This window comes from Anthonomus grandis, chromosome 7 (assembly GCF_022605725.1).
Source record: "Anthonomus grandis grandis chromosome 7, icAntGran1.3, whole genome shotgun sequence".
Taxonomy (NCBI): Eukaryota; Metazoa; Arthropoda; class Insecta; order Coleoptera; family Curculionidae; genus Anthonomus; species Anthonomus grandis.
The window spans coordinates 32,195,149-32,207,035 of NC_065552.1; the positions used below are offsets into that span (position 1 = coordinate 32,195,149).

At 30.8% G+C, this 11,887-nt stretch overlaps 1 protein-coding gene across 12 annotated transcripts; it reads left to right on the forward strand.

The window, feature by feature from the left end:
* Positions 1–1,777: 1,777 nt before the first annotated feature.
* Positions 1,778–11,156, forward strand: LOC126738436 (fatty acyl-CoA reductase wat-like). 12 transcript variants are annotated; one of them, XM_050443775.1, is made up of 10 exons: positions 1,778–1,923; positions 3,834–4,084; positions 4,197–4,318; positions 4,374–4,496; positions 4,578–4,849; positions 4,902–5,011; positions 5,153–5,345; positions 5,400–5,639; positions 5,695–5,952; positions 6,117–6,299. In XM_050443775.1, exons 2-10 carry the CDS (start codon positions 3,871–3,873, stop codon positions 6,253–6,255), a joined length of 1,671 nt encoding a protein of 556 aa, XP_050299732.1. In that variant the 5' UTR covers positions 1,778–1,923; positions 3,834–3,870; the 3' UTR covers positions 6,256–6,299. The 12 variants fall into 12 exon arrangements, with proteins under 12 accessions (XP_050299732.1, XP_050299743.1, XP_050299736.1 ...); XM_050443786.1 differs by lacking the exons at positions 4,374–4,496; positions 4,578–4,849; positions 4,902–5,011; ... (2 more) ...; positions 5,695–5,952; positions 6,117–6,299 and adding exons at positions 9,179–9,301; positions 9,448–9,719; positions 9,772–9,881; ... (2 more) ...; positions 10,561–10,818; positions 10,972–11,156 and having other exon boundaries at positions 1,895–2,005; XM_050443779.1 differs by lacking the exons at positions 4,578–4,849; positions 4,902–5,011; positions 5,153–5,345; ... (1 more) ...; positions 5,695–5,952; positions 6,117–6,299 and adding exons at positions 9,448–9,719; positions 9,772–9,881; positions 10,023–10,215; ... (1 more) ...; positions 10,561–10,818; positions 10,972–11,156 and having other exon boundaries at positions 1,903–2,005.
* The last annotated feature ends 731 nt before the right edge of the window (positions 11,157–11,887 follow it).

Genomic DNA, 11,887 nt, shown 5'->3' on the forward strand with positions numbered 1-11,887 from the left:
TCACCATTATTGACCGCTTCTATGGCTTTTAACATCGAATCTGTACTCCATGACTGCCTATTTGTCTTTCTTTCGTACAATCGGGGTATGACAATCTGCAATAACTTACCTAGCAAAATGTTGTCTAGTATTATAACCAAATTAAACAAAGCGCGAAAAATATTTTTGCACCACAAATTTAGAAATATCGAGCGTACACCTCCGTTAGTGAGCAGAGATAAACTGAAGTGGTTGGAACCTGTTGGGTAAATAATTTATGATCTAATTTAGCGCATGCGTATATTCTTACGACGTTAGCAAGTTACATATAATAAGTATGTCATTTTACCCCACTATGTCGTTTTGTAGACCTTTCCCCTACGTAATCACTTAGATACAGTTGGGGAGGTACAGAACATTGGCCTGCTCGATCGCCAGATTTAAATCTAGATTTTTACATTTGGGGTTTTCTTAAGTCATTAGTTTATTCCACTCCCGTCGAAAATGTTGATAACCTGAGGAATCGTATTTTTATTTTCTATTATTGTTCTGGTTTAATTTTATTGTATTAGATGGTTCTTGATAATGTATTAAAGAAATAAAAAATACGCGTCAAGATGTTTTTTTTGCATAAAAACGGCGCCACTTACGAAAAAAAGGTGAGAGAGGGTTTTTTTGTCACAAATTGAACGAGGAATTTAAGTAATTTTAGTAATAATTTTTAATTTAAAATATCTCAGTGGCGTACTATTTTTTCTTTAAGAAAAGTGAGATCCTTACCCGTATGCGCGCCAATGGTGAACATAAAATTCTTTTTGGTGCATGTCAAAAAATGCGCGATAACTACCTCTTAAAACCCTACAAATTTCATTTGCATATTATAATTTTTAAGAAAAACTTTAACACTCCGTATCTTGGAAAACGAAGCATTTGCGGACATACGTTTATATAGCAAACTGACATTTTTCCACCCCCTGAAGTTTATCGCACTTATTTACTAATTCGATTTTCCACCTAATTTCTATATCATCGTTTCATATTATGCTTGAATCGCTTGGAAATTATGCTTTTCTCCCGTAATGTGTCTAATTCCACCCGAAAAACATCATTTCATTCCAATCCTTTTCTAATTTTTATATTACTCAAAAATCAGTTTTAAGTGTTACTTGTCAATTAAATGTCAACTTGTGATATGTCGCTGAAAAGAGAATTTTAACGTACAAATAACGTAAAACGTATTAGGGTTTTATAAAAAATTAAAAAGGGATGGTTTCTGCCAAAAGGATTCGTTTCCAATTGAAATGACAATATCATATTTGTGGGAAAACTGGGACATTAAAAGTAATTTATACAATCTAGATAAAAAACAAATTCTTAATGTTACATATGTTAATATTTCGATTCATAATAACGTATATCAGGGTATATCAAAAAAGGTCGCATTTTACATTCCAATTTTCGATCTCCTGAACAATAGAAGTTTTTCAAAATTACAGTAAAGTACAAAAAAATGTTTGTTGGTGTTTTTATATATTTTACATCTGTTGTCTGTTACTAGAGGAGTGACTGCCTGAAAACCCAACTTTTTTTTCCGTACAATTTACAGGATTCAAAGATGGTTCAGGATGATAGATGGAAGGTATCTAACACTACTTTCCCATATCGTTATTTATCAAGGTATTTTTTTTTTGATAATAATTCTAAATAAGTTTATTTAAAACATGTTTAGTTATAAAAAAAAGAATTCCTTTAGTTTTACGTTACGATATTTAAACGACACTCCTTCATTTTAAAAGTCATAAGTCATAAACGCGTACCTTGCTCTTCGAACTCTATTATGAATTAAAATATTCATGAATGAATCGTTTTGATTAATTTTTAGTTTAGTAACCACTAAATCTGCATTGCACTTGCATTTTAACTGTCCATTTTGTTACTAGTTTGGTAAGTTTAATATTATAGAAATAATTGATGTATTTGTTGCTTAGAAATAATCAATCTATATATCATTTTATTTCGTTCAAAAGTAAGTAAATTAATTTAAAAAATGCTACCATAAGTAGCATGTAGTCGCCTAGAAACTGGATATTTCCCTGTTATGTGGAAAATTTCTCTCTCAACATCTTTGGCTAAAATCAATAATCCACCTAATTTCTGCGACCTTAGACCAATTTCAATTATACCGGTCACCTTTTTCACTTCCAATAATATTATTTCGCATACCTTCCTAGCAATGACCAAAAAGTAACAAGTATATATAAAGTATTTATCTTCTAAAAAACTAGACTATACTTTGGATTGATTTAAAAACAAAAGCCTATAATATTTCCTATACACATTTAACGAAGTATTAAATATTGGTTTATAAGTATTAAAGAACTTAACGGCATTATAAGTAAAGGATCGCACGAACAGAGCCGTGGAATGGTGCGGCATTGTATCTAATATTTCGAGTGTGAACCTGGTTTCTTGGTATTAACTTATTAAAAAGACTAACATATAATCGATAAAGAAAAGTAGAAGTAAAGAGTTTGAATAGGTAAGAAAGCGTTAACCACCTCAACTGAAATATAGAGTCTGATACATGATCAAACTTTCCAAATCCAAAACGATTTACTTGGTCTAAGCAATGATAATAAACTATAAGTCATAAGGCAAGTAATTTAAAATAGATAAAACAAGAGCCACTACGAGTTTTTTTCTAGTTATAAAATTTTAAATGTGTTTATTGGCATAAAGCATACGCATGCATGTAAACAACACCTCTGCAGAAGAGTATTAACATGTTCCTTAAACCTTAAAGAATTATCCATTTTCAGTCCCAGAACCTTCACCGTATCAAAGAACAAAATAGTTTCGTTATTCAATTGAATGTGAACAGATTCCATTATATTTTTATGTGATCCTCGGTTTGAAAACAAAACCATTTTTGTTTTATTAGGATTAATGACAATTTTTGGATAATTGAAAATTTTTTTTAGTCAACCAGATTAATAGGTGAATTGTACAAGGACTTTTTGCCAGATCATTTATTTATTTTCCTAGATTCAAGATTTCATACAAGTGATGATAAACATGTGGCTTATGCAGCATGCAGCTCAAAATAATTGATAAATCGTATGCAGTCAAATATATTTTATTAGGAGGTGGACATTTCTCTCATTTGCTTAAATGTGGAAATTATTTGATTTTTATATTTGGTTTTTATTGTGTCCCCGTTGATAGTTCTTAGAATGAGTGAAAGTCATAATGAAGTAAAAACAACAACGAAGACTTAAAGCTAGATATGAAGAAAACACGGGAGACATATGAGTTGTATTTTTCGTTGAAAAAAAATATAAAAACTATAAAAAAGGACATTGGCTTAGTGTTTCTTTTTAATAGTATGGCTTTGATTTTATATCTCTAAATGAGGGAATCAAATTGGACAATCGCGTGTATTGTAGGCACTATATACTATTTCCTTCTTAGCTTCTAAAGTATTGAAACTTTTCCTCTGTATATATGTTATGTTAATGCATTTAAGGCTTAGAAAGTTTATAAAAAAATTTTGTCTCTTAGGTTAATACTCCAAGGTAGGTCTATTTTAAATTCGAGTTTGAAAGATGTGAAATATTGAGTATTTATGTGTAGGCAATGCTTTAGCCTTTGATTTCGACACGCATATATCTGGATAAAGCAAAGTGATAAGGGCATTTGAATAATGAGTTTACTTAGGTATCTGAGAGTCTGCGAGTTCCCTAATATTACTTTCATATCTTGATTTTGCTGACTAGTTTCTGTATAAATTAATAGAGTAAAAAATTTTGCAGAATAACTAGGCCTAGCGTTTAAACATTTTGGTCTTATTCTAGAATAGAACTTTAAAATTTTCATTACGATTCAGTCATAATGAACAGCAAAGTATTACCAACGGTGCTACGGAAAACATTACCACCCAACCTAGAGAAAATAAGAAACGGGCATTACACTAAATCTGACTATGATTATCCTATTCACCTTTATCTGAAACCAAACGATATTACGGTTCAACAAGAAGGAAGCGAAATTGTAGAATATTTGAGAGGAAAAAATGTGTTAGTTACTGGTGGAACTGGATTTCTTGGTTAGTAAGTCTAGTTATGATTTTTAAAAATCGAGCATTAGCTTAGACATAAAACCATGTTCTTGTTTGTTCTTTGTAACTGATTTCTACGTACGTTCTCAATCAATTCTAGGAAAACTACTTATAGAAAAACTCCTAAGATCATGTAAAGATATAGGTAAAATATATGTCATAATACGGACCAAAAAGGCCAAAGATCCGCAAACCAGGACCAATGAATTTTTAGATAATTGGGTAAGTCGAGGTGAAACTGTTGAATGTTAAAAAAAAAATGAAATCGATTTTTTAGGTATTTTACAAATTATCAGAAATGTTCCCGGACTACAAGAAAAAAGTAGTGGGACTTAGTGGAGATTTTGAGCTTGATGGCTTAGGCCTATCTGAAGAATCAAAAGAACTTATAACTAATGAGGTATATATATGTATATATAAACCTGTTCTTTAAAAAAAAGTTTTTGTCAGATGTTTCTATAAGATATTTTGAATCCTTCAGGTACAGTTGATCTATCATGGTGCGGCAACTATCCGTTTTGATGAAAATCTGAAAAAAGCTGTGAAAATCAACATTATAGGCACTCAAGAAATGATTGATATTGCAAAACAGTGTAAGCACTTAGAAGCATTTATTCATTTTAGCACAGCGTTCTCCAACTGTCATGAGAGTCATATTAGAGAGGACTTTTATCCACCGCATTTGGACCCTTATAAATTAATAAAGGTCACTGAAAACTTATCCGCTGAGGTTATTGATAAGATAACACCTGGGTAAGAAATTAATTTATTGATATTGATTTACGTATAAACGGCATCTTTCTAGATTATTGGATTCAGTCCCGAATACTTACGCATTCACAAAGCAAATAGCTGAAGATATAGTGAGACAAGAAGCCATTGGATTACCTGCTTGTATTCATAGACCATCTATCGGTGAGTTATGCAAAAAATATTTCAGTTTGTATTGGACATCACTTAAATTGTTGTTTCCGGATTATCTATATCTTCCTAAGAAATTAAAATCCTATATCTAATAATCAAGAAATATTTTTAAACACGTCCTTCTACTTTTAGTTATAGCTTGTGCAAGAGAACCAATCCGATCATGGGTTGACAACATCTTTGGACCAGTTGGTCTTATTCAAGGGGCCGCGATAGGTCTCGTGCATATAATGCTGGGGAATCCCAATGGAAGATGTGATATGGTACCAGTCGATTATGTCATTAACAGTTGCATTGCCACGTCATATCAAGTAGCAAAAGAAAGGTACTGACCACGAATTATTTATAACTTAAAATTTCATTTGAGATATGGTTGCAGGAATTTAAATAAAGTGCCAATATTTAACTATACCACTTCAGATGATAACCCTTTACTTTGGAGAGGCCTAGGTATGAACATCGAGCAGGGCGTAAAAGTGGGTTCCACTATCCTTCTGGGAAAGGGGTTCTCTAGGTTTACAAAATGTGTTTACTGGTTTTACTTTTTAAATTTTTTATTGCACACCATTCCTGCTTTTTTTGCTGATAATGTTGCAGTATTGCTAGGAAAACAACTACAGTAAGTTGGGTTTATAGCTTGATCACCTTGAGTAAGTAAGATAAATAATTTTTAGATTAGGAAAAGCTTACTCAAAAATCAACAAATTCGTATCGGTACTGTCCCACTTCACCTGTAATCAATGGACTTATGAATACAACAATACTGTTAAGTTGTGGCAAAATTTAAACAATATTGACAAGCGTAACTTTCCATTTGACATGAGTACCCTTGACTGGCAGGATTATTTTGACACATATTTGGTCGCCATGAGGGAGTTTTTAGTGAAAGAACCTTTGGACAATCTTGAGGCTGGTCGAAGGTGGATGAAAATGTAAGCCTTTAATTAAGTCGGGTTTGGAAGACTTATAAATTACAAAACAATATATGCACCCATATATGATTCTTTGGTATGTTTAGTATATTCCTTGGAATCCTAAAAAAATCCTTTGAAATTCCACTTCTCATTTTACTAACTACTTTTTTGTTAAATTTCAGAATAAATACCACCCACTACGCAGTGTTTGCCCTTCTAACTGTGTTTTCTGCGTATTATTTATTAAATACTATATTCTTTTTTATTCCTGTGTGTATAATATCTGTTGAATTATATTATTTATTTACCGATGACAGATAGAATCAAAATTTATGTAATTTATTTAAATAAATAATGTAAAGATATTTTTGTGCATAATTTTTGTTTTTTTTTCTGGCTTCTATCGTATTTGCATTAGCATTTCAATCTTCTTTTTTCTTCAAATCTTCCTCTTTAATTTTTTCTATATTAATTTCTCTTTTATGCAATATAATTTTTCGATAATAACATGTACGATTCCTATACTAAATTTTCTTCTTAAAACAGACCTAATTAATGTTTGATTTGAAGTAACTTTTTTATATGTTTTATAATAACTAAGCATTTTGTAGTCCATAATATTAGATATACAATATCTACTTATAACTAGCTTTTTTTTACTACGTTTAACTTAACTTTTAGTCAGACTCAACAGTTGTTAAGGAACTATTACGTCTTCAGGTCAAATTGCAAAACCTTCTCCAAATTTAATTAGTTTTAAGTAAGTTAGAGCATTTTTTAAAGTGTTAGGTTGATTGCTTTTAGAAATGTGGATGTAGTAATAGGCACTTGTAGCTGCGTGTAAATAGACCTTTTGTTAATGATGAACCTGTTAAGTGACAGATGCCAAGAAATACGACATGCGTTCAACATGCGTGACAACAGACATGCATAAACAGCATAAATGGCCTCTAACTTATAAAGATTATACCATAGAGAAATGAATATTAAATTATACTTTTAACTACTCTGTAAATACGACCGACCATAAAGCCCATAAAGGCGCCCTGATAGAAAAAAATTGGCCTATTAGGTAATCACCAATAATTCCTGCCCAAACATTGAAACGAAAATTGGTGTTGAAAATTGGTTTCCGTTATGGCATGGGTTTTTTTTCTGGCCAGATTGTTGTGAAAATTTTTGAATAGCGTCCCGAGAAAAATTTAAAAAATAAAAGCGCAAAGAAGAACATTCAAAAGTTACTAAAAAAGTAACAAGAACATGCTTAATAAGTGAAGTTGTAATTAATGAATATTTCACAAATAAAATTAACTAAAAATAATATATTCGTGGAAAAACTGGGCCATTAAAGGTTATTATACAATCAAACAAACAAATTCTTAATGTTGCATATATTAATGTTTCGATTCATAATACACACCACAGGGTAAAACAAAAAAAGTCCCATTTTACATTCCAATTTTCGATCCCCTGAAAAATAGCACTTTTTTAAAATTACAAGAAAGTACAGAAAAATCTTTGTCGACGTTTTTATATTTCATATACTGTTATAAGAGGCATGACTTTGCCTGAAAAACCAACTTAGATTTTTTTTCGCTTCAATTTACAGGATTTAAAGTAAGAAGGTTTCTAATACTATTTTGCCACAACTATATTTATCAAGGTAATTTTTGTTGATAGTTCTAGATCAGTTTATTGAAAACATTTTCACTTAGAACAAAAAAGATTACCTGCTACTTTAGTTTCACGTCACTATATTTAACCGACTGAATTGTAAAGGTCAGAAGTCATAAACGCATACCTTGTTCGTCGAACTGTATAATGAATCAAAATATTCATGAATGAATTGATTAATTTTTTATTTGACTTTATCATTCAATATTTATTGCACTTACATCTTAACTGCGCGTTTTGTTGCTAGTTTGGTAAGTTTAAAAACATAAAAATGGAGTGAGGTATTTGTTGGTTAGAAGTAATTAATCTAAATATCATTATTTTATTTCGTTCAAAAATAAGTAAATTTAATTTAAAAAAAACTTTAATAGCTGTTAGTTTTTGCTATTCATCAGATGTTTATATTGTGAATAATGTTGGACATCCGGTCTGATGATGCCCTTAAGACGAAGCATATGTCACCATAAGTACTACATTAAAGACATTATTTACTGTAGATATAAAGTTTTTATTTTAAGCTGAATAAGTGAATTTACATTTGTATATTTGGTCTTAAATTATGTCCCCGTGGATACTTTTTAGATGACTTAAAGTAAAAAATAAAGTCGAAACAACAACGAAGACTTTAAGGTAATCTCGGAAACAAAGCTAGATATGAAGAAACCACAGGAGACATATGAGTTGTGTATTTCGTTGTAAAAAAATATAAAAACTATAAAAAAGTACATTTACGCAATGTTTCTTCTTAACAACATCGCATCGAGAATAAGAGTTGTAAAATATTAAGCACTTTATGTGTAGCCAATCCTTAAATCTTTGATTTTGTCACGTATATATCTAGATGGAACAAAGCGACTGAGGAGTATGAATATTGAATAATGCGTTTACTTAGAGATGCGAGAGTCTGCCATTTTCCTAATATTACTTTCATATCTTGATTTTGATAAATAGTTTCTGTCTAAATAAATTTTAAAAAATATTGCAGAATAAAGAGGTCCGGCGTTTAACATTTTGGTCTTATTCTAAAATAGGACTTTAAAATTCTAGTCGATCAGCGTTTCAGTCATAATGAATAGCAAAGTCTTACCAACGGTGCTACGGCAAAAATTACCACCCAACCTAGAGAAAATAAGAAACGGGCATTACACCAAATCTGACTATGATTATCCTATACACCTTTATCTGAAACCAAACGATATTACGGTTGAACAAGAAGGAAGCGAAATTGTAGAATATTTGAGAGGAAAAAATGTGTTAGTTACTGGTGCAACTGGATTTCTTGGTTAGTAAGTCTAGTTATGATTTTGAAAAATCGAGCATTAGCTTAAATATAAAACCATGTTCTTGTCTGTTCTTTGTAACTGATTTCTACGTACGTTCTTGATCAATTTTAGGAAAACTACTTATAGAAAAACTCCTAAGATCATGTAAAGATATTGGCAAAATATATGTCATAATACGGACCAAAAAGGGCAAAGATTCGCAAACCAGGACCAATGAATTTTTAAATAATTGGGTAAGTCGAGGTGAAACTGTTGAATGTTAAAAAAAAATGAAATCGATTTTTTAGGTATTTTACAAATTATCAGAAATTTTCCCGGACTACAAGAAGAAAGTAGTGGGACTTAGTGGAGACTTTGAGCTTGATGGCTTAGGCCTATCTGAAGAATCAAAAGAACTTATAGCTAATGAGGTACATATACATAGACATATATATAATTTCTTTAAGACAAAATTTCTGTCAGATGTATCTGCCTTTATACTGTAACTTATTATGTTTGAATAAATATATATTTTTTCATATATCCACGTTTCTAAAAGATATTCTGAATTCCTCAGGTACAGTTGATCTATCATGGTGCGGCAACTATCCGTTTTGATGAAAATCTGAAAAAGGCTGTGAAAATCAATATTATAGGGACTCAAGAAATGATTAACATTGCAAAACAGTGTAAGAATTTAGAAGCATTTATTCATTTTAGCACAGCGTTCTCCAACTGTCATGAGAGTCATATTAGAGAGGACTTTTATCCACCGCATATGGACCCTTATAAATTAATAAAGGTCACTGAAAACTTATCCGCTGAGGTTATTGATAAGATAACACCTGGGTAAGAAATTATTTTATTGATATTGACTTACGTATACACTGTATCTTTCTAGATTATTGGGTTCAGCCCCAAATACTTATGCATTTACAAAGCAAATAGCAGAAGATGTAGTGAGACAAGAAGCCATTGGATTACCTGCTTGCATTCATAGACCATCTATCGGTGAGTTACGCAGAAAATATTAAAAATGTTTCAGTTTGTATTGATCATCACTTAACTTGTTGTTTTCAGATTATCTTCCTAAGAAATTAAAATATATCTAATAATCAATAAATATTTTTAAACACGACCTTTTACTTTTAGTTATAGCTTGTGCAAGAGAACCAATCCGATCATGGGTTGACAACATCTTTGGACCTGTTGGTCTTGTTCAAGGAGCGGCCATGGGTCTGCTGCATATAATGCGGGGGAATCCCAATGGAAGATGTGATATGGTACCAGTCGATTATGTCATTAACAGTTGCATTGCCACGTCATATCAAGTAGCAAAAGAAAGGTACTGACCACTGACTATTTATAACTTCAAATTTCGTTTGAATTATGGTCGTAGGAATTTAAGTAAAGTGCCAATATTCAACTATACTACTTCAAATGACAATCCTTTACTTTGGAGAGGTCTAAGTATGAACAGCGAGCAGGGCGTAAAAGTGGGTTCCACTATCCTTCTGGCAAAGGCCTTCTTTAGGTTTACCAAATGCCTTTACTGGTTTTACTTTCTAAATTTCTTATTGCACACCATTCCTGCTTTTATTGCTGACCATGTTGCAGTATTGCTAGGAAAAAAACCACTGTAAGTTGGCCTTGAAGCTTAATGACCTTGAATAAGTTAAATCATTTTTAGATTAGGAAAAGCTTACTCAAAAATCAACAAATTCATGTCAGTACTGTCCCACTTCACCTGTAATCAATGGACCTATGAGTACAACAATACTGTTGAGTCATGGCAAAATTTAAATAATATTGACAAGCGTAACTTTCCATTTGACATGAGTACTATTGACTGGCAGGATTATTTTGACACATATTTGGTCGCGATGAGGGAGTTTTTAGTAAAAGAGCCTTTGGACAACCTTGAGGCTGGTCGACGGTGGCTGAAGATGTAAGCCTTTAAAAAAGTCGGGTTTGGTAAATTTATAAATAACAAAACAATATATGATCATTTGGTATATTCAGTATATTCCTCAAAATCCTAAAAAAAATCCTTCGAAATTCCACTTTTTATTTTACTAACTACTTTTTTGTTAAATTTCAGAATAAATACCACCCACTACGCAGTATTTACCCTTCTAACTGTGTTTTCTGCGTATTATTTATTAAATACTATATTTTTTTTTATTCCTGTATGTATAATATCGGTTGAATTATATTATTTATTTACTAATGACAGATAGAATGAAAATGTATTTAGTGTATTTAAATAAATAATGTAAAGATGTTTTTGTGCATAATTTTTATTTCTTCTGGCTTGCATCGTATTTGCATTGGCATTACAATCTTAATTTTTTCCAAATCTTCCTCTTTAATTTATTATATCGTAAAATTTTATTTACTTTAATTAATTAATTAATTAATTATGCAATATAATTTTTCCATTATAACATGTAGGATTTCCATACAAAATTTTCTTTTTTTATTAGAATAGGCATCATTTATTATAATATTCGATTTGAAGTAACTAACTTTGGGCACACAATTTCAACCTTCTTGAAAACTTTTAAAAATCTTTGAATTTTTCCTAGTTCGAAAAGCATTTTGTAGTCCATAATATTAAGTATACAATATTTTACTTATTACTAGTTTATTTAAATTAGGTTTAACTTAACTTTTAGTTTAGGTTAAACGGACAAACAGTTTGAATTCGCGTTCCAAATGTTCTATAAAAAGATATGCTAGAGTTATTCATTACAGTCATTTAAGAATAAATAAATGCATTACTTTAACTCAGGAATCTTTGTATAAGCTTGGTACGGTTCACCAAGTTACAAATAAACTTTTTTTCTGCCACCAATGCTTAACTTATGCAAATTAGTTTTAGTACCACATGAAATTCCATATTTACCATGAAACTAAATTTCTTATGATATATTTGAAATTAAAGGTTGGAAATTCTTGTTAGTTGTGAACCATTTCGTTAAATCCATTGAATGTGAGGACCTTCACAATAATAT

Excerpts from the sequence above, each read along its gene's own strand:
- LOC126738436 (XM_050443775.1), top strand. The coding sequence starts at position 3,871 with ATGAACAGCAAAGTATTACCAACGGTGCTACGGAAAACATTACCACCC. Across the intron at positions 4,319-4,373 it reads ATGAATTTTTAGATAATTGG|GTATTTTACAAATTATCAGA; the intron begins GTAAGTCGAGGT and ends TCGATTTTTTAG. Across the intron at positions 5,953-6,116 it reads GGTCGAAGGTGGATGAAAAT|AATAAATACCACCCACTACG; the intron begins GTAAGCCTTTAA and ends GTTAAATTTCAG.